At 37.3% G+C, this 25,604-nt stretch overlaps 1 protein-coding gene across 1 annotated transcript in view; it reads right to left on the bottom strand.

The window, feature by feature from the left end:
- Positions 1-1,726: 1,726 nt before the first annotated feature.
- MTPN (myotrophin) overlaps positions 1,727-25,604 on the bottom strand; it is a 30,693-nt gene continuing 6,815 nt past the window's right edge. Inside the window, exons 2-4 of the mRNA XM_084206026.1 lie at positions 10,474-10,587; positions 9,440-9,523; positions 1,727-4,953 (exon numbers count right to left, since the gene is read on the bottom strand). Coding sequence (XP_084062152.1) covers positions 4,867-4,953; positions 9,440-9,523; positions 10,474-10,587 — 285 coding nt within the window. The 3' untranslated portion in view covers positions 1,727-4,866. The remainder of the gene's footprint in view (positions 4,954-9,439; positions 9,524-10,473; positions 10,588-25,604) is intronic.

Below are 25,604 nucleotides of genomic sequence, written 5' to 3'. Positions count from 1 at the left end.
TGTGGTTTTGGCACACTGTCCTGCCTCTTAGCTTGAATGGCCACAAGATGAACCTCAGTGCATGAAAGCCTCTATTCTAAATTTTGAAATGTTGCAAAATTGTGTAGTAAACAAGAAGTGACCAAAAAGCACAAAAGAATCCTGTGTTCTGTGGCAGCCTGCAGTGCTACCCAGAGACACTGAGCTTGTGGGAGAATGGAGAGGTGACTCAGGTGCTCTCCAAACACCATCTGAAGAGTGAAAATACAGGAGATTCCAGGATTTCTATTTAAAAGAAGGCTCTCCAAAATCTAAGAGCATTGCTTGCTCTTAGATCACAAGAGCAAGCAATGGCGTTTAAATGGAACACTTCCAAGTTTAAAATTAGAAAACGCTGTTTTGACTGCTGAGGTGGGAAGAGAGGAGCCCTCATCCTAGGAAAAAAATGTTCAGACAAAAATTGCATGGGTTTGAAGACTCTGAAGGCACTGCATGAAGCCAAGTGCTTCTCAAACACTCATCTAGGAAGTTTATGGCATAGCTTAGAGTTGAAAGCTGTTTCCAGATGTCAAATCACGAGTAAAACATAAATATTTTGAGGAGAGCTCTGAGAGCATAGTGTTCTCCAAACTGAGAGAAACGATCAAGTGGTGCAATTGAAAAAATTCTTTTCTTGGGCCAACATCCTTTTGGATGGGAAACCATTCTCTTGCAAAAGATCAGCCATAGATAGATAAATATTAGAGATTCTTTACCTGCATAGATGAATTTGGTTTGCCAGTCACTGAGGAATGTGAGTGAAAGAAATCTGCATTTTGAACTGAGAATATTTCCTCCTGTAGAAAAACTGCCCATTAAAAGAAGTCCCAAAGCCACACCAAAAACACTCACAAAAGAAAGAATCAGTAACATGAACACAAGAACTGAAGCCCACACACATCAGTTGCCACTGGCCATTACACCATTTGAACTGCTTTGGCATTTATAGTGAACACACACTTGTTCTCTCCAAATATTTGACTGAAAGGTTGTACATATAGCAAGAGAAGTTCTGTAAACTTTTCAAAGTTTGGCAGAGAAAACCAGGAAAATTTAATTTATTTTGAAATATTTTTTTGATATTTATAGTTCTTCTACTTTGACACATCTTCCTGTACTTTTCTTTATAAGTGTCTGTTCTAAAATAAATCATATCAAACACTTTAAGCAATTAGATTCAAATCTCTACTGACAAGCAAAGTTAAAAAAGGAAGTTCTGACAAAGTCACTGCAAAGATGTCACAAGAATAATGAATAAACATTTCTATACAATTTTATTCATACTTCAGCTGCGATTTCTGTTAATAACTGTTTTCAATTTCTTTGATGAAGGAGAAAGCAATTTGCTTCAGTCTTCACAGGAACATTCCTCTCTCTACAGATTGTCTCTTAGAATTTAACATGAATAGAAGATCTTCAACCTTAACCATTTAGGCAGGAAAAGCAGACTACATTATCAAAATTATCAAAACCCCCTTTAAATGGATGTACTTTAAAACCCCCCAAAAACAACCACAAAGAACATTATATATTTAGTTTTCAAAGCAGCTTCCATTCCATGTTTCTTATGAGCAGCAGCTATAACAGTTTAATCACTGTACATGTGAGCTGGGACTTAGATGCCTTCCAGGCAAATAAAAAGTTGAAGCCTGAGGTTAATAAAACACAGGAACAGAAAGAGAAATGACACTCCAAATTCTCATATCGCACAATTCAAGTTTATTCCATTCATTCTTGCAACACAAACTTAAAAATACAGTATCATTTAGCATTCTGATGTCTATGAACCATGATAATGATGAACCCAACTGTGTCAAAACAGTTAACAATGGTGAAAAGAGAAAGTCAAATATCAAAATGCACAGAGCACTAATTTTTCTTCTGTCACTGCGTAGAAAGATGATTGTTTATCCATTTACAAAATATAATTAAGACAAGTTCGTTTTGAAATTTTGCATGCAACACTGCAATTGCTTGACCTAGGACACTCTATTCTTGCCAGCCTCTTCTACAAATAATCAATGTTATGTTCAGTTCCATTTAACTATTGTACTCCTTTTTTCATTTGCTCCCTGTAAGAAAAAGGGAGCAGAGGGTACAAAATTGAAAATATACTTAAGTTTATAACTTATTCAGCACAAATTTCAAAGGAAAAGGTTTAAGAACAGAGTGGATTTCCAAGTATATGCAATTCCAGTCTGACAAAGTATTTAAATTCTGTTTATAGAATGAAAAATAATTTACAATTTGGTATTTTTATCTAGTTAGGACCTACTCAAAGATAGAGGAAGCCACCCATTATTTTTTCCACAAAATAGCTAAAGAGAAAGAAACAAATGAACAAGCCCAGGCTTGAGAGAATTACAAATGTATAAGCTTTTATTTTTACTTTTTTTTTTCTTAATCCTGGGCAAAATGATTAAACACCTGTTATGTAGTGCAAAAAGCAGAAAAGTATTTCTTCTTTATAAGCCAAACATTAAATGCCATCTTTTTAGCTATCTCAAAAGGCAGCTTGGGTATATATTACAGCCAAATTAACACTTGACTCACTGAAGTCTGTTTGCTTCTTTTCCCCCCCCAGGGTAAAGTAAGAAAAAATAAGGTGTCCCCATAATTGTAGAAAAAGGGAGGCAAAATTGCCTCAGTGAATCTCCAGAAGAGTTAGTACAAAGATGATGTTTCTTTGCTCACTTAAATGAGAGGTAAAGGGAAGGGCAGGAAAGAATACCGAAGGAAAAAAAAAATCTAACAAAAATACAAAACCACTATGGCCAGACAAGTTGACAGTAATCAACACAAAAAACTTGAATAATAAGTTCTCCACGTAAAAAACAGATTGCAGTTTTCTAGACTAATATTTGAATAGCTAAGTATTTAATAGCATAATATGGAGGCAAGTTGATGCCAAAGATTGTTACTTTCATAGCTGAATAAAGAGTTAAACCTATAGTCTGTGTTCACACTATTACAAATGACATGACAATCCAGCACTGATCAGAGATAAGATTAAAGAGTCCTCTTATAAATAGTTATTAAAAGCACTGTTCACCAAATATTCTTGTTCTTTTATCAGCAGTTCATCAATTGATTTATCACTGATTTCCAACCCTTCTGTTCTTCCTTGTCACCCATCTCCAAGAAATAGAGTAATTGCACTGTACAGTGTATGGCCAGAGTTGATTGTTTTCTCCATTGCTTTTCTTTTGCGATGTGTAGATGTAAATCAGTTCCTGCTCTCATTTTACACTCTCAATGCAATGCTTTTCATATCTGAGACATTCAATCCTAATATGCAACATTATTCAAGTAAAACTAAATCTCCATTAAATACAAGTGGTAGTCACCAGGCTACTTCTATATATCCTCTCAATTCATCTGTAATATCAAAGTAATATCAGCTACTTTTGTTTAAGAATTCAGCATGACATGTTATATACATTTGTTTTTCTCTATTCTGTTACCAGAAAGTTTGAAATCTGTATTTCAAAAGAAAGGAAGATGTATAGTTTGTGGTATAGAACCTGTTACTCAGTTTTAAGTGCACCAGGAGTCTAATGAAAATTTTCAGAATGAAAGCCAGCAGCTCAGATATTCCTGAGGACCACAAGATGTGACAGGAGTGCCTACAACATCATTAAATACCTTCCCATGAATGTTCAAGACTGTCATACTAGTATAGCAAATCTTATCTAAAAGTCAATGGTTAATGTGGTATGGTCACACTGGGAACTTCCAGAACAAGCCTCATGCCTTAATGGAATTTAAGAGGTTCATCCATTTGACAATGAAACATTGATTTTAAGATATGCATAATTAAAAAAAAAAAACTGTAGTAGTTAGAGCAAGTTAAGACTTCTGCTTGTACATCTTCCTGCTTCTACATCTGAACTTAGAAAGGTTCCATGTTTACTAGAAAGGCTTAGCAACAACATTCACCTGATCTGAATGTCTAACTAACTACTGTTCATTTTCCACATTTGCCTTGATTATCCTTGTGTACCAAACAGCCTAGAGCTTTCACACGTGTCTAGGAATTTTATGCTGATGTGGTGAGTAAAGAAATTTCATCTTACATTCCTTGTGGAAAAAAACTACAGTGAAATTTTGACCTCTCTCTCAAAAGCAGTTACTTAAAATGTCTGTCCTGGACTGAAACAAACATGGGATAGAAAGACTTCAAATACAAGCATCCAAAAGTACCTTGGCAGATATTATGGAGTGTAACACCACCATGCCTCAGCTGGTCTTTCTTGGTTTGCTCAAGAGTCAGAAAACATTAGTGTGACATCCAATTAGTCAATATAAAGAACAGCTCCAATAACTAGTATCAAAAGTCCTCAAAACTGCAACAGAAGCTTTAGGCAGAAGAAGAATAAAGCTACCCACTGAGAGAGAAGAGAGAAGAGCAACCCAGCCACCTACATTACTACATTTCAGATTATGGCAGACACTAAGAGACTATTGTCTCCTTCACAATTAGTTTCAGGTACATAGCACAGTACTTCCATCTAAAGGAAGTACTTCCATCCATCTAAAAAATTCTTAGTACTAATCTAGGATGCTTACAAGCCAAATATTCAGCATGGTCTGTCTTCCTTCTTGCATTTTCACTAGAAACGGGAAGAGATTGTGCACTGGAAAAAAGTCCTAGAGGGACACTGTTCATAATACTTTTCAACCCTCTCCAACCAAATTATCTTTGATACAAGCCCCTAACTAGTCTGACTCAGAAAGAATTTCCCTCCCCCCAAAGTATTTAGCTGAAGAAGCTGGAAGATGCAAAGAGTGACAGACAGGCAGCAGTGTGAGGCCACAGGAGAGACATTTAAGATATCAGTCCATCCGTCACTGAAGAAGAGTCTTGATTGCCTGGTTGTCAGTGGCTTCAAAGGCAGTTAGTCCATCTGGGCCTTTCACAGTCTTATCAGCACCCTGGAAACACAATGAGAAGGACTGTCAGTTCATAAAGCCAGGCAAAATCAGCACAAAGCGTGTCAAAAGATACACAACTTGAATAATTATATTGATTACACACAGCTTCTCACTGCACTGCCTTGTTTTCATTCAGAAACCAACCAGACAAGATTGATGTACAGAACTTGTCAGCATGCAGCTAATCTGAGCTTCCAACTTTGTCATTTAAAAATAAGGAAAAAAGCCACAGTTTTTGTTACACAAATAGCTGCAAGTCCAACAAATTATCAGTTAATCTTAAACATATTTTTTGTTTCCAGCAACTACTATCTTACAAAAGCAAAAACTCAGCGTTACACACTTCTGCAAAATCTATGGTGCAAGAAGCTCTCACATGCTAAATTACACAGGTAATACCTGGAAGAGCTGAATTACTAACAAATCACACTATATTAGTTTTATATCTTAAAATGGCCACACTCATCAAGGATTGTGCTTTTCTTCCATTTGGGAAAAAAAAAAGTCCTTATTGATATATCAGGAAAACAACACCACAAAATCATTCCAAGTCCAAAACTGCTCAGGTTTGTTTTCAATGAGTTATGTCTACACCTAAAAGACAACCAAGCAGAACAGGGAGACAACAGGAAAATGAAGGATAATGCACCAACTGTATAAATCAAAGAATTAGAATAAACTGCTGCAAGTAAGCACAAGCACCGTGCCAGATTTATGGGAGGAGAACAAAAGAAGGGAAACAGAGTGATTAACTAGTCATGTTTGCTTTGAGCACTGTGTAATCACATTCATGAAAGGGAAAACACAGACTAAACTGTAAATAGGGTAGCTAAATAAGGGGACAAAAGTTATTAGAGATCACAGGACTGATTTCAGAACAACTCTGCAAGACAATATGCAAATCTCGCTTGAAAATGACAGGAAAAACACTTTGGGTACAAACACATTTTGTCAGAAGTGTACAGCAGAGGATTGCCTTCAGTTTATGCATAAGCTCTCCACAGAGTAGGTACAAATCCCTTCTCAATTACAAGGAAGATTGTTAGTTACTATTAAGGACACTGAATAGTTTAAGGACATAATGTACCTAGAATTTCCATAGCTTCTTCACTAATTAAACACACAAATCCCCACTGAACTTCCATACCTAATACCATGTCTGTTCCCAAGACAACTCTCACTTCCCTAAACTTTTCTAACAGTCTAATAAACTGGATCTGATACCACTGTGATGTGCTACCAATGCTACTGTTCACAATGCAGGATATTTCCCTCTCTGAAACTTGTACATTCTTTACTTGCATGTACTCAATCTGTCATTTGGAAAAGATGGTTTTGCAGTGGTTTTTATGGCAGCACTGCCAGTCCTGTGGTCCACTGGCCAAACTGATCCTCTTGGAGCTGCTCATCTTCCTTGTGACCCCTAGGGACTCTCAATGCAAGAGATGCACTGAGTTTGCTCCAGTGACAGGAGCAATTTTTGGTATTTCCTCTCTCCTATCACTGTGTAACATCCTTGGCCCAAACAGTACAATGATGTTGCAGTTCTTTGGCATATGAACATGAGCTGAATTAGCCTGTTCCCAACAAAGGACAATTTGGTTACTGCAAACACACACTTGGGCTAAAACCATGGGAACATGACTTGTAAAACATTTATTTTTCCCCTAAGAAAACCCTCAAGAGATTTAGCAGGTATTCAACATTTATAATCTTAGTTCTCCAGGGAAAAGAAAGGCAAATAAGAGTACAGATAGCTTATTTTGAAGGTGCTGTTATTTCTACTGCTTAGATAGCACTTGGAGTAGAATCTATGTGGAAATCAAGAAGGCTTCAAAGCTGTTCATCGATGGAAAATCCTAATTTGAAGAAACATGAAACTATGCAGTAATTGACCTGACAGAATTTAAAGAACTTTAATTCATAAAACTCTCCACCAATGTACCAGCACTAAAGGTACCAAAGATAACAGTTAACTGAGGTAACTTTGAACTATAAAGAAAGGTTTTAATCTTAACATAGGACTGCTCTCTCCCCCTCAGAAAAATACTTCAAAAAAATTACTGACATTCAAGACCTGGGTTTCTAAAACAGCTTTATTGCATGTAGGATAAGAGGGTCATGACTACCTAAGGAGGACACCATTTATTAAAGTCAGTATTAATAAATTTAGAAAATTGGCCATTAGCTAGACAGAAAGACTCCTGCCTACATTCAATAAAAAGAGAAGGAAACAATAAAGATCAGGTCAAGAGGACTTTAATTTGTAGAAGTACAACACTGCCTGGAAGCAACTTTATTAAAAAACTTATAGAAGTACAATGATTTCACAGTATTCTCTACTTCCACAAAGTAAAAAGTTCCTAATATTTGTGTTATGTTCTACTCTGAAAACACACATACACAAATAAATATAAACCCTTTCTCCTGGGCAGAGTAATAACAAACAAGAATGTTTGCCCACTTAAGTCACCAGGCAAAGCACAAATGTTAAACAGGCTTTGAGAGCCACATATGAGCTACTTGGCTCCTGCTGCAGTTCTGGAAAAAACCCAAAGCAACAAGCACAGAACCCATGAGGAGAGCTGAGCTCCCACCAAACTGTGAAACCAGAACTGGGGGCACTTAATGAAGCTGGGAGAAGATTGGTTTACACAGCAAGCAGCAAACTGCTAAAAAGAGTTGCCAGATGACACAACAGAGGCAGATGTCTTCTTGTTCAAAAAGTACATGGATGAAGTCATGGCCAACAGATCTGCCAACACTTCTGAAAAGGGGACAGATGTATGCACCTCTGAAATCCCCAGTACAGCAACCATGAATGAGGGAAATGAGTGAGCAGACGTGGTCATACTCACAGCTCTTTCTTTTGCCACTGTCAGAGAAGAAAAAAGGGGCTAAAGTGCCCAACTTAACAGGGTATTTCTTGTAAAACAAAAGCAGAACTATTTTGGAAGATGAACAAATGAATGAAGCTTGTTGCATCCTATGCAACAGCCCTCATTCTCTAAGCTTTCAAAACTATTGTCTATTTTAACATATTGGCTTCTCTGACACTAAAAAACCACAACTTTTAACATTACAAATCAAACACCAGATCATTGAAGAAAAACATGGATCAATGTCTGAAACATTTCTTGAAATCTTCTCCTTCTCCTCCCTTCAATAGCTTGAGAGTCTCATGTAAAAGGCTTCAAATACCTCCACAGTCCATCCACCACAGAAAGCAATGGAGAATGTTGGCTGAGTAACTGGGAAGAACATTAAACAGTCAGGAATTTTTAGATCTTTCAGTAAGAGTTGACTCCTGAGTCCCAGGTATCTGCTACCAAAGAACATATGGCTATGGTACAAGCAAGGCATGATTAGTTTAAACTAATGTTTAAACAAGGTTCATAAAATAACTGTGTTAAGAGACAGAACAACCTATACATATAAGCCCTGACTCAAACAGACAGAGCTGATAAGCTAACTTCCAGTTTATAAATATTTCATCAGCTAGCCCATGTAAATGGAAGACGACAACATTTAACTCTGTATGAAGAAATCTGAAAGTAATTTATTATTTCAACTAATCTAGGTTGGAAAACCCTCCAAACCAGAAATGGAAATAAATCAACATGGGATAAAGGATACCTTATTTTTTGATGATCCTAAATGAAGGATCAATCCTCACAATAAATTTAAGCAAGTCAGACACACCATTTGAATAGTAAATTAACAGTCACTGCATTTGTTTACAAAAAAGCATAAGTAATATCAGACAAGATCAAAGTTAAGTGAAATTCATGCAGCATGAAGGCAGTTAAGGAAAACTTTACCCTGGAAGTAGCACATGAAAGTATTACATGGCAAGAATTTCTCTGGCCAAATGACTTAAGTGTAATCAAGGAGGAGTGCATGTGAATGGAGAAAAAAGATTGCTTGAATTAACTACTGGCTCTGTAAAATTGATCACTTTTGTAATATAAATTGAAGTGCAAACAGAGATAGATTAAACTTATTCTCCTCAGGACAAAATTTACAAGCTGTAGGACAGAGAAAGCTTGGCTTCCCACTTTTATTTCCCCTCCCTCTGCCAACCCAGATGGGTTCTCAGTCATCTGGCAAAAGTCGAGGGAAACCACACCTCTGAGCAACGTCACAGCAGAGATTGCATCACATGAAGCACTTAAACAGCTGCCACAGCCAAATCCACTGAAGGAATGAATTTTTTTTTACTGATTTGCAGCTCTGCTCTCTAGCTGGAGCCCACAATACTCTTATGGTCACTGTTACTTTTGCTAACACAACAGAAGTCCTTCAACTTTGTCTTTCAGCTATCTTGCACCATGATCAGAGTACCCTCTCTGTTTTAGCTACACAAATGGCATTTGTTTGATGTTCTAAACATATCATCTGCAGCATTATAATCTTATTGCAAAAAAAAAAAATCCCAGTAATATGTTTTGCTAATGGATTACTTGTTCAAAACATCCTATCTCACCTTTGACAGAAGCAATTTCACACAGGAAACGTGGCCCTCATAGACTGCTGATAGGAGTGGTGTGATATTGTGTTTGTCCGGAGCCTGCAAATTGAGATACAATTACTTGAAGGACCATTTCATACAGCATTATAATGTTTCACAGAACTTTTTGATTTTCTTTAATCAATAAGGAAGTAAAAAAACAGTAAGGAAGTAAAAATTTAAGAATATTAGCCAGAAATGCATTCCACAGATTTTTTCACCTCTTTTTTAATACAGAAAAGTTATAATTTAAAAAAGAGGTAATAGCAAGATATATCTTCCACAAGACTTCAAGGTATCCCAAAGCTTGTCCATAATTTAAGGCCAATTGTGCAGTTTCAGCTGACAAATTTTGCCCAATTTAAAAACACTACTCCTAATTCTCCCATTTCACAGCCAGCATCACTTCAGAAAACAGTTTTGGCTGAAATATTCTTCTGGCTGTCTTCTCTCTAAACTACAGTCCTGGAAAGAATAAGAAATGGAGCAATTGAAATACTATTTTTAACTCTTCCCCAGCTAGGAAAATTCCTAAGGAAGAGATAATCTTTCCAGACATCCAGGAGTGAAATCCTAGCATTTTTGATAGGAACTAAAGCTAAGATGTCTTACATGTTAACTTTTGGACATGCATTCTAAGGCTTGTCAACATTTGGGGTGTATGGTTAAAGTATTTGGGAACTTAAGTTCTTGAAGGCTGATATAGCTTAGTCAAGTCTTTTCAAAACAAGAAGCCATGCAAGCCATTTTGCTACAGCAAATGTCTTAAACAAGAATGTCCCCAAAGAAGAGACACACATTTTTTCAGTGTATCCAAAGAGAATTAAAACATTTAATAAGCATAATTGTAAACTTCTAACCTCTAGAATCCCACCTCTCAAATACTTTGAAATTCTTCAAATTGTTTAGTTTGATTTATATCTTTCAGTGACCATTTAAGCACTTCCACCAATCTCTTTGATGTGTGTGGGAAGACTTTAAGATCTGTTTGCGAATACAATAATACATACATTAATGTCAGCTCCTTTCAAAAGCAAAAATTCCAGAATCTCAAGCTGGCCACAGTCTGCTGCATAGTGAAGAGGCTTCCTCCCACCTTCGAGTGTCCGGTTGACATCTTCACCCTTTAAAAGAAACAATCTCATCAGCAAAATTTTAGAGCTAACACACGAGGAAGAGCTTGAAAGAAATCCAACACCTTTAAACATGCTGAAGAATGTTCCACCCAAATATTTCACTCACTGCCCAAGAAAAATGAAAATGAAGTAGTTCAATTTCTATTCCCTCACATCTGCATTTATGACTGTAAGACAACCTTGATCCCTTGTTCTGTACTGTATCTCAGGTGTCCTTGTACACAAGGTACAAGTGCACTAAGTAAAACTCATGATTTAAAAAAAAACCCAAACCAAACCAATAAAAAAATCATTAGAACTTGTAGAAAATGCTCCCCTTGGCTCATTTTGCTTCTCTTGCCCCACAACTAGGATCATAGTTATCTGGCTAAGTTCCTTTATCTGATTCTATGAATACTGAAGCTTTGCATAATGACAAACTAGCTGCATAGAAATAAGTCAGCATCATAACTACCAGCAAGTGAGTCCAGGCCATCCATAATTTAAAACCCAATTATGAAACTGTCCACCCTGTTTTATAAATAGCACTTGCCAATTCTACATGATACAAACAGTCTGAAGAGTCAAGCAAATCAGGCCACAGGAAGTTGTGCTCTAATGCCTCTCATACGAGTGGATTGAGACATCTCTTAAGGCATAAACAAAATTTAATTTACTGAGTACCTAATCAGCTTTGTTTCCTCACCTTGGGTTGTGCAACTAAGGATAAACTGATTTACTGCCCTTCTTTAGTGACAAGCAGTTACTGGAAACCAACTAGAGACAAGCTGTGTGGTAAGTGGCTTCTTGTTCTTATGCGCAAGGAATCTTAGTATTTTAGGAAGTGGCTAAATTTTGCATCATACCTCAAGCCCTGTATCTCCACAGAAAAACAATCAGAAGAATTTCAGCTGCAGCACCAATTCATACTTCTCTACAGAGTCCTTGCAGTTCCTTCACTCCTGTCCCAAAGTTTTAGAAAGTGCACAGAATAGAGGGATTGACATACATCTTCCAGACATTACTTCCCTTCTAAGAATGGAAGAGAAGATTGCCAGAAGGAAATCTTATTCTGCTTTTGATGTTCTATATAATCAGAGTTTTACACTACTAGTCAAATAATAAGATGACCTCATTATTGCCCTCTCTTCTCAATAGAATATTCAATTATTCATCATATACCCTTGTAGCAGATAGTATTGTGATGTAGCTTCTCATTTGCTGAATTTCATTGACAATTAAGTTCCAATTTAAAAAAAAGCCACCCAGATCAAAGTAGGCTAATAGCACATAAATAGTCTGGGAAAGCACATAAAGAAGCAGCATATACTTATGCTGAACATTAAACTCTACCCATACTTTAATTTGCACATGGACTCCTCCCATAATTTTAAAACAACTGGCATTTACATAACCCATCATGTTTGCTGATACATTAGGGATTGGGTGCACAGGTTTGAGAAGCCAACCACATGAAAGCCACACAATAAACAACCCAAACCAAAACAATCCCCAACAATCCTTGTAAAGCCTGACACATGCCAAGAGACAGTGTGGAGCACGGAAGAAGGGCAGGCAAGCTAAGTCCTGGGACAGCACACAGTCAAGCCATAAAGTTCACAGTCCAAAGGAAAGTTAGAGTCATCACTTCTCAAGATTAGGGCAGTCCAGCAAAGCTCTCATTTCCTTAAGCTCATAAATATTATTTGCCTCACTAGTTTATACTATGGTGATTTTTCTTTTGTTTTTAAAGAATAAAACAAAGGTCCTCTGTTTTCTCCTAAGATGGCTGTGGAATAAATTCCTGCTGGATTATGAACTTTCAGAGGAAAAAGAAACCATCCAAACTCGTAGTTTTTTAGGAGTACCTAGCAAAAGGTTTGCAAATAAAGATGTCCTAAACACAGATTACATGGTACTGAATATTGGCACTGAGAACACACATCATGAACAATCAAAGTTAAACATCAGAACATTTTAGTCTGAATTAACAGAACACAGATATAATGTAAGTTACAAAAATTTAAAAAAAAAAACTACTCCTATATTCTGCAATAAACTATGTCAAATCCAGTTGTTTCATAGGTTTGAAAAGCCACTGTAAAGCAGACCACTGAATGTCATAAAGCTTTTCCTACTCCCAGTGCAAGAAATACTGAAGTAGGAAGGGAAGAGAAACCAATGCATTTCATATACAGGGATCAAACTCGGGCAAAACTACTTGCTTCAAATGCAGTCACCAACACATAGACATTAAAAAACTTGCAGGACTCTTCACAGGTAATTTCTCTCAGGTCTTGAGATGCCCTATTTATACTGCCTAGGGCATCTCTCTGTAGGACAAGCAGTGGTTTCCCAAGTGAGGTGTGAAAACCCAGAGAAGGGTGCAAGACAATCCACTGGGGTGTAAAAAGAAGCTATATATTGTACTCTAAATAAAACGTAAAAATAGCATTTATTTCATCTTTAGTTCATCTTTAATTTCCATTTTTTGAGGTAAATTTTATAATGTGCACATTACACAGTACAGGAGTACATACTGAAGCTGACTTTAATATCAAGTTCCAATCCACCTGCTCAGGGCCAGGCTGGATGGGGCTTTAAGCAACCTGGTCCAGTGGAAGGTGGCCCTGTCCATGCAGGGGGGTTGGAACTAAATCTTTAGGTATAAGATAAAGACTTGAGCCCCCGCCTCATAAAAGAGACAGCTCTGGAGAAGGTGTGGCTAATTATACCAACACAAGAGATGAAGTGGTCTCTCAAGCCCTGGCATAGGTTGGGGCAGGAAACAGCACACAAGTAAAGATTCAAAGAAAAACATTATCTCTGCATCAAGTTTTCCAAATTTACTGTGGTTTTGCCAAACATGCCATAAAGAATGTTATGAACTTGGGTATCAGCAATCTTATGAGGTGATGATGCTCCATACAGAACTCAGACAGCAAAGTAACCAAGATATTGGTGGGCTAAAACTAAGCTGCTAAAGGTTTACACTAAAAATCACCATCCCCTGCAGAAGCACAAGGTCAGAATCCACATGAACTGACAAAATGGACCTTAATTTTTTTCTTTACACCCACAGGAGCAAAATCTTCTGTGCACTAGACCAAAAGTGACAGAATGATTCTTCAAGGAAGTTTTATAGGACTTCCGCAATTTTCTAGAGTCTAACAGAGGAGCAAGGAGGTTAACCTGTGTATCGGAGGAGATAAAATTAAGCCAGGATCAAGGACTCATATCACCCTCAAAATAAAATGTAGCTTCAAAGGTCAGGCTTCACCTGCAAGAAGATTATTTGTTTTCACTTTCTAGAGTAGACCCACACATTCACTAACAATGGTGCAAATATTTGTGCACAACTTCAGAAAGTAATTTACCCACGTAAAAGAAAAGACATGATCACCTCTATAATGACCTTCCAGAATACACTGAATTTACTCAGTCAGCCATTTAAGGCTAAGTCTGGCATAAACCACATTAGTCACATTTTTCTTTTCAGATCAAAGACCCAGGGCACCAGCTATGCAATGGCATTAAAAACCCGTTACACCCATGAAACATCAGAAAGAGCAGTTCCCAGGTATCTGCTTTAATCCCCTCTATTAAAATCTGATTATGAGTAAAGAAAAGCCTCTGTGAATCTCCAATTACTAAACAAGATGACATAAAAGAAGACTTTTATGCCCTATTTCAAAAAGTCATATAAAATGGCTAACAGAATAACTTTAAATTAGGAGATCTTAAGGTATCAATGTCAGTTAAAACATGGCTTTCAATTTTTCACTGCAGGACAAGAAAATAAAAACTGGAAACTCACTTCCAAATCCTTTCAGAACTTTATTTTTTAAGTAACTAAGAGTAGGATTCATTATAGCACCCTGTGAATGCAACTATCATCCACTTTCTGTAATGGAGCAATTTAATCCATAAAAGCATCTGTTCTAACTAATTTCTTAAGTGACTACTGTCAAAAATAGTTACTCTTGAAGTTAATTCTTTTATTACCCTCTCTCTCACACATTTTCCTTGTTTCACCTTCTCTTGCCAATATACCTATAAAATTTCTTGTTATATCCCATGTCCTTTTCCAGTTTAGCTCTAGTCAAGGCTTTGGCTTTTTTAGCTTCATCCCTGCACACCCTGGGGAAGTGCCTATGCTCTTCTTGGGTGCCTGCCCCCAAATCCCATTTTTATGCTCCCCTCTTTCTTCCTGAGCTCCGAGAGGATATCCTGACAGCCAAACTGTCCTCTGCCCTTCTGTACACCTGATGGATGCCCCAAAGTAATCTGGAAGGATCCGCACCTTAACAGCTGCCCTGAAGAAGTTGTGCCAAATTTAACCAATTTTTCTTCTGCAGTCCTTGTTAAAAGAAAGAACAAGAGTTTGCTGACTTTGTCCCTGCTGCACGTTATGACATCAGCTTCATGAAAATGAACAAGTTTAGTCATAAAGTACATGTTCTGAAGCTCATTCTTTTCCAGGGAGATTATTTAACCACACCTAACTGACTCCATCCTTCAACTGCCCCAGCCTTTCTGCAGCCTTTATTACACAAGGCTGTACTCAATGCCTGCCTTCATCTCCCTTTATCTGCTAACTCCCTCTTTTTCCAGCTCCTGCCAGTTTCAGAAGCATCAACCCTTGAAGCCAAATGAGCTAAACTCAAGTTTAACCTAATCTAGGTTAAACTCCACCATTAACCTAATCTAGGTTAAACCTAATCACCATTCTAACACCCTACAGCACACTTCAGGTGCTTCAAGCACAGGCTTATTTTGCAGCGGCACAGGAACTGAAACCAAACCTGAGCCAGGTGTTCACGTGAGCACTGTGGTTTGTCAGAAGTGTTGTTCTAGAACATTACTGCCAGGCTACAAATGTCACAGCTCACCTTTCACTTTAGCACCAGCTTTTCTCCTGTGTGGCAGCAACAGCTTCGCTATTTCCAGCCAAAGTTTGACCCTTCCCACCAGAATTAGTGGCAGAATGATGAATCCAATGAGGGAACTAATCAGTGTGAGAATTTATTTGATCATTTCCTTCATCTGTTCCATGACTTGGCATCTGAACACACCAGCAATTAGTAGCTGGGATTTACAGTGCAGCTCTACCACAGGAATAGAAACTGGCAATTGTGGCCTCATTAAATCCTATTGCATAGGTTAACTGTATTAGTAGAGCAGTGCCTGTAATACTTATGGCATTAAAATGCTCTTTCAGATTTAGAAACAACTCCATATCCCCATCTGTACTTATCATGCAAAAATAACTACATCTCCCCTTTTCATGCATTCCTTCCATTTCAGTTTTAATGAAGGAAATCAGATTCCATGCAGTCAGATATCCTTAGAGGGCAGGGAAGCCTCTTGCAGGAGCTACTGTGTAATTCCTGTCTTCATTATAGTAGAACAGCAAATAACTCACTGTACGGTCTGTTGCATTACTTCCATCTCTTTGCACACAAGGGATGGCCATCCTTACAGTGTATTAGATAACTCTGACATTTGAAACATAGCAACAACTCTGCTGTCTCAGTGGGAAAGAGGAAGAGCAATAAATCCTCTTTCTATAAAGAAAAGTTTAAGCCCTATGCATGAGATATTTTGACTATTTTGCTGCATATTGAAAATACTACTTCCAAAAATGTCATATTTACTATTTTCTCCACAGGCTTTGTTTATGCTGGTTGCATTATTTGTTTTTTAAAATTCAAAGAGATTGAATGAGATGGCACAAGTATGATTAATGCTGTTGGATATAATCTCAAAACATGCTTTGCTATAACAGAAATTATGTTGGTATCCACTGAATGAAATCTTTCCCTCCAATATAACTAAGTTTTAGTTTTTAAATCAAACTAAGTGTCTGAAATGTTAAGTTCTATGTTTTGTAGTAGAACATATATAAACTGAGCTTTGAAATCACTTAAGAACAATCTATTCCTTAATCTTCTGAAAGAAGAGCAAGCTTGGATAAATCACACCTCTAGAAAAAATTATTAGCCATATACTCAGTTAGAAAACAATCTTGCGCTTTCACAGTGGGTATGTGGGGGGGCATGGATGAACTGATTAGGACTTAATCTTCTCCAAACACTCTATTCCATTTTCTCAGAGTTTGAGCCAGCTCACACCCCTTCAAACATTCTCCACTATAACTTTCTCCAGATTCATGCATCACTGGAAAGACTTTTAAAAAAAGCTACAAGCCCACTACCCCACCCCTCAAAAACCCACAAACACCAGGTAAGTACTCTGAAAATTAAAATATATTAAGTTATTTTCGCCATTCTACTTAAATACTCAAAATGGTTGTATTTTAAGTACATGAGCCAAAATACTGTTTAACCTGTGTTTGTTTCAGTTGTATGTTCACAGAGTTTTCAAGTGTTTACTGCTGCCACATGGCAGCTCTGGGGCTCATCTAAACAAAAGTTACCTCTCTAGCAAGGAAAATGTAAACACCTTGACTGAGAATCCCTAAAAACAATACAGTAGAAACAACTGAAAAAACCACCCATTTTCTACACACAAGGTCAATCATTCTACAATTTCTAAAATAACTGTGAGCTCAGAAATATTGTAAGCCAAGCACAAACTTCAGTCCATACTCAAACAGCAAAAACAACATAATGTTTTTTATACAGCTAATCCATGGGTCATAAACACTGCTGATAATGAGGGAAAACTTAAATACCACACTTCCTAAAATCTGACTAATAATCTAAAAATATAAGGAGAGTTTAATTCTACAAGCTTGTCAGTCTAGTGACTCATGCCATTACAGAGTATTTAATGCTAAAAGAGAACTTTGGAGCTTACGCAGTCTAACATTTGCTCTTAAGTAGGTCCAATCAGATCAGACTGCTCAGCTGAGTTCCACAGATCTCCAAGGACTGAGGATTCCAAAAGTTCTCCAGGCATAAGCCTTTTCCATGGTTTGATCATCCTCACAGGGAGTATTTTTCCTCTTTCACCTAATCAGAATTTCTTGCATTTTAATTGGAACTGTTGTCTCTTCCACTGTGCACAACTAAGCAAACTTCTCTATATCCTGCCCTTTGTACAGAAAGATAATTATAAAATCTTCACAAAAGGAAAAAACCAAAAAACAAACAACAAAACCCCAAAAAAACAAGCTACCACAATTCTAATAGCATCAACTTGTACATCCTTCACCTACCAATAAAACCAGAGGTAAAAAAGCTTTCATATTTTTTTCAATAGGCCCTTTGCTCCATAAAGCAGTTGGTACAGATCTTCCTATGCCTTCCAGATTCCTAATTAACTTCAACTGCACTTCAGCTGTCATACCTCCTCCATCTCTGTATGTTTGTATAATGTTTCTAGATTCCTTTCAGTGGACCATTTTGCTTTACCCTTCTCAGTAACTCAGAGTATTTGTTATAAATTCCTCAAAGTATATGACATGGGATGCAAGCTGCAGTAATGAAAAACTCTCAGGATTTCTCCTGCTCTCCTGTAAGAGAGCTCCAAGTTCTAAAGAAAGGCCCTGCAGGATCCTGAGCTTCTTCACTTTAGAGGCTGCAGTGCCATCTTATTTGTATCCAAACAGCACAAGGACAGCTAAGCACAGGTACGGTCTGGGCAGAGAATGGATCGAGAGCTGTCCTGGGGAGAAGGACTTGGGGCGTTGGTAGATGAGAAGTTTTGACACATCCCTGAGAGCCAAATGTACCATGGACCCCAAAGCCACATGGCCAGCAGGGCAATTCTACCCCTTCTTCACTCACCTGGAATGCCTTGTTCAGCTCTGGGAAACATTTAGATGAGATATCAGGAAGAAATTCTTTACTGAGAGGGTGGTGAGGCACTGGAACAGGTGGCTCAGAGAGGCTGTGGATGCCCCATCTCTGGAAGTTTTCAGGGCCAAGGAGCTCTGAGCAACCTGGTCTAGTGGAAGGTGTCTGTGTCCATGTCAGGGGGGTTGGAGCTAGATGATGTTTTAAGTTCTTTCCAACCCAACCATTCTATGATTCTATGAAATAACACAAAAAAAGGTAATCTGATCTTTTATCATAGAAACAAAACTTTATATATCTTTCCTCCTCTGAATTCTTCTTCCACAAATCAGTTCTTCAAGCACAGAACCGGAACCTCAAATACTCTGTTTTTCAACTAACTTTGAAGATTTGAGAAGAAGCAAAACTGATTATGAGCTGCAATACAAAAAGTCAGCACAGTAGACTGAGTTTTACCAATGAAGACTCACCTGCTGCTTCCCCAATTTTCATACTATTCGAATTTTATTGAAACAATCCTTGGGCATATGTGCAGAAGTACTAGATTTCCCATATGACCTGAACAAGAGTGCTTTCCTGCTCCTCAGTCTTCCTCTGGAAGGATTCTGTATAGATTCCATTCTGTAAACCTTGTTCTCACCTAAAGCACCGATTCACACACTGCCAACCTTAACTGCAACCTGAAATGAAATACACCTACAGACCCAAGAGATGCACTTTTATAAAATATGTTGAAGAAACCTGACAGCACTGTAGAATACCAGCTTGCTACACAAAAATAGTCACCTGGTCTGCCCCTTAGGCCTTCACTTCAGTGATCCCAGAACATTCCATCAGTCCAGAACAGCCTCAGAGTCTAAAAAGCAGCACTGACTTTGATGAAGTAGTTTTCATCCTTGCCAAGACAAACTGATTTTGCCAATCAAAATCCATGCTAGCACTTTCACAGGTCCCTGGAGATTACCAATAGGAAAAGACTATAGGTATTAATTACTGAATCCATTTTATGGTGTATCTAAAAAATTTATTGTTTTCAAGCGTAAAATTAACATTACTCTAAGCACCTTTGACTAGCAGAGAAAATAAATTAATTTCTTCTTCCAAGCTGGTTATAAAATTTCCTTTAAATACTTTGTTGTGGTAACTGAAATGAGCCCCAGCCTGAAGCAGTTTTTGCTGGGTAGAGAGGTTAAATTTTTGAATCTATGACAGGAACTGAAACAGCTTTACATTGATACAGCAGACAGACCCTCACATCATCTGCCTGAATACAAATCTGAAGGTAACTGAATCACCAGTCCAGTACTTTAGACAAGGAAATAATTTATGTAAGCTTTTGTGTATTTCATCATAACACTAGTCCAGTGTGCTGATTACACATTCCCATCTGTTCTAACTAAGAGCAAGAACAACTCAAATGACCAGCTCAAAACAAGTATCAGTGCAACATAACATTTTAACTTCTGCATATTTTTTTTTCCTATAAATGGGAAAAAACTCTTGACATATGATGCCTCAAGCGTTGCAGACCTAAGAACTGGGCAGAGCAGATTGAAAAGATAAATTTCACATTTCACTCAACCTGTTTTATTGAAAAAACTTCTAAAACAATGTAGGAGGCCTAAGAAGAAGCAACAGTATTTTATCATTTCTGCAAGTTTATTTAGTCTCAAGTTTTCTTGTCTCTATCTTCTGATTCCCAAGAAAAATGACTTCACTAATAGCCACTAAATATTCCAACCAAGAGCAAGAGTGGAACCTGGTGAAATAACGAGTAACTCAAAGTCTGGGTTAAGCCAAAGAGCAGAAAGGGAAGTAAAAAGATTAATGTTGTAAGCAGTGAATTGTTTATGATTTTGAAGTTGATTTCTTCAGTTAAAAACTTGCAATAAGATCCTTCCAGAGCTGAGGAAATCAACTCACTGCAACTGAAAGTAGGCAGTTTCCAATAGCAACTGCAAAAATTTTATGCCAGATACAAATTTTCACATGAATCCCCTATATTTTCAAAAATTACTTACTTTCAGTCCACCCCAAAAATCAGAAACCCAGCCTTACTCAGCCTGCACAGATACAACTGCTGTTGCTGCTCAGTGGTTCAGCATATTCCAACCACTCCAGGAGTTATCCAACTGCAGCCTGCCTGCAGACAACTGAACTGAATCAAATGACCTAGATTTGTTGTGTGGGATAACCACTTTGCACTTGGAGAATTTCAAAAAACCCAGAAGTTTGTTGGTTTTTGTTTAACAGCTGAGTGTGACTGCATTAGCTAAGCCTTCCTACTGATTATTTCTGTGTTTACCCTCAGACATATTTAATAACATCTCAACTCCTCTGGGTGTTTTATTCCCCATCCTCTAAATTTTATAGCTTGAAGCAAAAAGGAATTTTCTCCTAGATGTCTTCTTTCTACCCTGTATGCTTTGGGAAATATATGGGACAAGCTGATTTTACACCTCCCGCGGTCACATCTTACTGAAACAAACAGAAATAGCAAAAACATCCACAAGAAATCCTGTAGAGACAGTGATCAAAACCCAAATCCAAGTTAACAGATGTTGAGAAGGTAACTTGAATACAGAAAGTTAAATCCCTGTGGAAGAGGCTGAAGACATGAGTATAAAATTTCCATTATTTTTCTGGATTAATTTCTAGTATTTGCTATTAGTTTATCCTGCAATATCCAACTGAGCTTCTGTTTTTAAAAATATGAAAAAAAGGTTACTCAAAGAATTTCAGCATAACATTCCCCCAAAAGACCCCCATGAGTTTATCAAAAAGGGGTTTCTGTTCTAAGGATAGTGTGTGTCTCCAGCTGGCATTCTGTAGGAAGTTGTACTACCAGAGCAGACAGATGTAGATGTCCATGTAAAAAATGGATATCTACTTTGCAGTTCTCTACTTTAGGAGAAGCCTTAATTGCTAATAATAACACCAATACTTGGTCTATGAAAGTTAAGAAAATTAATTATGAACCTGATGATTAATTTGCCCGCCTTGATACCATATCCAAAGTACTCTGAAAAGCTTATAAAGCACTGCTACACTTATTCTGGCTTAAGCCAACAAAAAGGTGCTTAACAAGCATACTTTTCAGGTTTTGTTGGTGGTAAACAAGTATCTAGCTTATCCACCATAATCAAATGCAATCTGAAGTCCTTTGTCTCAGTTAAATGAATACAATTCCAGAAACAACTGCTATATAAACTGAACTACTGAGCCATCTGTGCTTCAGTTGTATCAGCATTTTGGGAGACAAACAAACCTGATACATGAGTTGTTCTGTAGAACAGTAATGAACCAACTGGTTCCTAAGCTACAGTTTCTAGAAGCTCATGCTACAATCCCAGCTTCAAAGATGTACCAAACACTGTTATTGAAAACAGTTATTCTCCCCCCCAAAAATGTTTAACCTGTGTAAGATTTGAGTGAGAAATAATGTAACCCACTCCCTACTTGCACTAGCAAGGGATGAAACAGGAATGAAGGGCCCAGTTGTGCAGCTTCTCTTATCTCCTATGAATTTCCATTTATAAATTTGGTCCAAAATTTCCATTTACAAGTTTGTTTCTTATAAGTTAGAAGTCCATTTATAAGTTAGGGAACAGCTCAGAGTAACGGCGGCAAATAGTTCTGACAAAATTAACTGCTGCAGACAAAGGTATCATTGCTCTCTGTTCAGATTACCCCTTTAACTGATGAATCATAGTGCATGAAATGTTCTGGATGACGAACTAAAACAGCCAATGATTGGACACTTCCCAAACTGCCTCTGCTTAGAAAGATTGTTAGAATTCAGAATTAAAGTTAACATGCTTTAGTTACAGCATCAGGACTCACCTGTCCGCCTTGATAGGGAGGGCACAAACATAAATAAAAGCCTTCAACCATTAATTCTAAAGAATTGCAGATCAATCTAATGACTTTATACCTGAAGTTGACATAAACCTAATGTTTCCTCTGAAGAGCTGTGTTAAGAACTGCATCTATTGCACGCAGTGCAGTGTCCATTTCCATAGGCAGCACTGAGCTGGCCTGAAGGGGTTGGATTTTTTTATTGCAGAAGTTGGATTTTTATTGCCAGACTTCATGTTTTACCAGTGTATTTTGGATGATGTGATTTGCATGATACCTATTCTAAGAGTATACTAAGCAGAAGATATTCCAGCTCACAAGGGTGCCAGATGATTGCTAAACAGGAGCCATCAACCATACATAAACCCAGAATCAGAGCATTAATTCTGTCTCAGTAACTGACCATCAGCAAACTGACAACAGATGACACAATGAAAACAGAAAAATCTACAAAACAACACCTGTTCCTGCAAAAAGGCATTTTTTTTCTCAAACTTAACATGTCCAAAAGTTAAGCAGCTGAGCAAAGGATCCCAGCCATTGCCACACACTCTGCATTGAGTTGTTAACTGCCAATTAAAACACTTTCAGTTTCTGCAAGAGCCCCACATCAAGTTCTGCATTAAACTGCTCAGTACATGTTGTCCAAGGAACGAACAGGAAGTGGATGTTTTCCTTTGAGGCACACACACGGCGCCAGCTACTGGGTTTTAGTTTCAGTAGATGCCAGCTTGATATTTTGAATTCTCTGCATGGTCTAAAGACACAATAAGTAAAAATCCCTGCAACAATAATAAATGTGAATTCTCAAAGCTCAGGTTGTACTGTACCAGGAAGAGATGAGGGAATAAACAGGAAGATGAGTGTATCTCACAAAGATTATTGCTATTGTTAAAAATTCCCTGAATTTAAGTGCTTTAATTGGGGCTTAGCACCATAAGCAGGAACTACCTATCCAGAAACTGAATAAAAGATATGTCCAAGGCAAAATCAAGTGTTCTATCAAATCCAAAACAATGAAGCTTAGCTTCTAATAGGTTTTCCTATAAGATTAACAGGCATTATTTTCCTATGCACAGTGAATTTACATGTTCAATGCATAAAAAGATATGAAATGTCAAAAACAGCATTAATGAGTTCTAGAAGTTTTGTGCCTTACTGCAGAGTTTTGTTGACATGATGAAGCAGTTGGTGATGGGAGTCATGCAAAAACAAAACACGGAAACAAATAACTCAATCAGAAAAGCTATTTTTACATCCATAAAATAAATGCTGCTTTCTGAGCAGTATATACTTAAAAACACGTGCATTAACAACTACTGAATGGCTCCCCAAACCAATTATACACACTTGGAATATTCAGCTTCACTGTAATACTTTCCTTAAAACTTATAAATATTGGTATTGCACTTTTAAGTTTGAAATAATCCACCTACCAAAGTTAAGCTATTTTCTCCAGGAATTACTGTTGAAAATGCTTTAGTAAATATAGTCTATTAACTTGTCACAGAAATGGAACTAAACTGCATCTCATGTTATACTCTAATTAGAGGACCCTATTTTGAAAGTAATTATATTTACTGTCATTATGCCCAAGATAAATTTAAATAACAGACAATTACTCTTTTTATCACAAGCCAAATTCAAGTTTTTTAAACTATGCTAAATATCCATGACTTTAGCCAAGAAACAGTTAACAGCATCACTGAAGTTATTGAGAAGTCAGCAATCCAAGAAATAAAGATTCTCACAAATGCCTCACTTGAGTAAAAAGGATTCTGTGGGGGTTTTTGTGAATTTGTTTGGTTTTTTTTAATACAGGGCACCAACAGAAATGCAGATCTCACCTCACAGGAACTCTCCTGGCCTCTTTCTTATTTGACTTGAAATCTTCTATTTTCAATTGCATTACCTGAATCAAGCACTGAAAGTATTTTTGAACAAACAGAAAAATACTTTTTAATCATTTATTGCCTATGGTATTTGCTTTCATAGTGTCATTAACAAATCAGTTTAAATGAGAGATGCTGATGGTAACTGTTCTATGGACAGCTCTATCTATTGTCTCAAATGGCCTAACAGCTCATCTTTCCTGCTTGAAGCTAATCACTAATTTATAGGTCACAAGTGTGTTAAAAAGCAAGTTCATAAATGACCAGAGTTTGGGAAACGAACAAATCAGTCATCCAACAATAATTATCAAGACTCGATCTTAACTCATCAGAAACTCTGAGCACACAATTTTGTTGCATAAACTGACTCAGGACATTCACTGAACTTTGGCTGGAAGTGTGACAGGGCAATCTCCAGAACACCTATCTAGCGATGTTTTTGTCTGCTCAGCTCATTAGCCATAGCATGCAATTACTCTCCTTGATTTCCAAAGCATAGCTGAAAGCTAAGTAAAAGGATTTCACCATTTCCCTTCTGGCCAGTAACCACTGAGGAAGGCAGTAATGTCTGTAAGCCAAGACAAAACTGCAGACCATTTCCAATTCTTGGTGCAGCAAGAAAGACACAAAAATTCTTTATTTGAAGAAATGCAATGCCCTTGGCAAACAATGTATCTGAACTGAGCTACAGAATTACGCTGCATAAAAAATACAAATAAAGGGTAAAGTGCTAAAAGCACCAAATCCCAACTTCCTCAAGCTACTTCAAAGCCATATCCATGTGCGTTATGAGTTTTCAAGACCATATTTTTCTTTCACTTCCTACTTTCTCTCATCAGAATTTCAGTTGCTTTTGGGAAAACAAATTATTTGCTACCCTAATCTTTATTAAAAAGAGGAAAAAAACACAACCTCAAACAAAAAATCCCACACAAAACACACCCAAGTACATTCCAATCAAACAGAGAATTAAGACAAACACTGACAACAGGACTTATTAGTACTGACTGCATTCCAAGTCAAAATAGCAATACTACAGATAGCATGGTTCTTTAACCATTTAAATGAAAGTATTGTTTCCTTCCCCATCTGTGGCCTGTGACTGTAGAATCTGCCATCACTAGTCATGATCAACATAGGCTTTAAGACCAGTATACTATAAAAGAATCTTACCCAGCATCCAATAAAAGTTTAAAATTCACTTTAATATGAGCTGTACTGATTTGTACCTATCCCTCCTTATAATGAGCTAAAGCAGAAGAACATCTAATTGTTCAAAACTGCTGAAACTGCAACTTGCAAGAAAAACAACTGTTGTATAACCAACTGGTCAGTTATCGGTAAGTATTAATTCCAGCTCATGCTTTTGTCCTAGCAATAGATCTGTCTATGGAAATGACAACTGCTTCTTTCCACAGAACTGTACTGGGAAATCCAACATTCATTTTACTATGGAGGGAATTAAAAATTAGGGATAATTTAACACAAACCTTCAACTTGAGAAGTGGGAAAA

This window comes from Fringilla coelebs (assembly GCF_963513975.1).
Source record: "Fringilla coelebs genome assembly, chromosome: 5".
Taxonomy (NCBI): domain Eukaryota; kingdom Metazoa; phylum Chordata; class Aves; order Passeriformes; family Fringillidae; genus Fringilla; species Fringilla coelebs.
The sequence above is the reverse complement of the archived record's forward strand: the minus strand, read 5'-3'. Positions and strand labels throughout refer to the sequence as shown.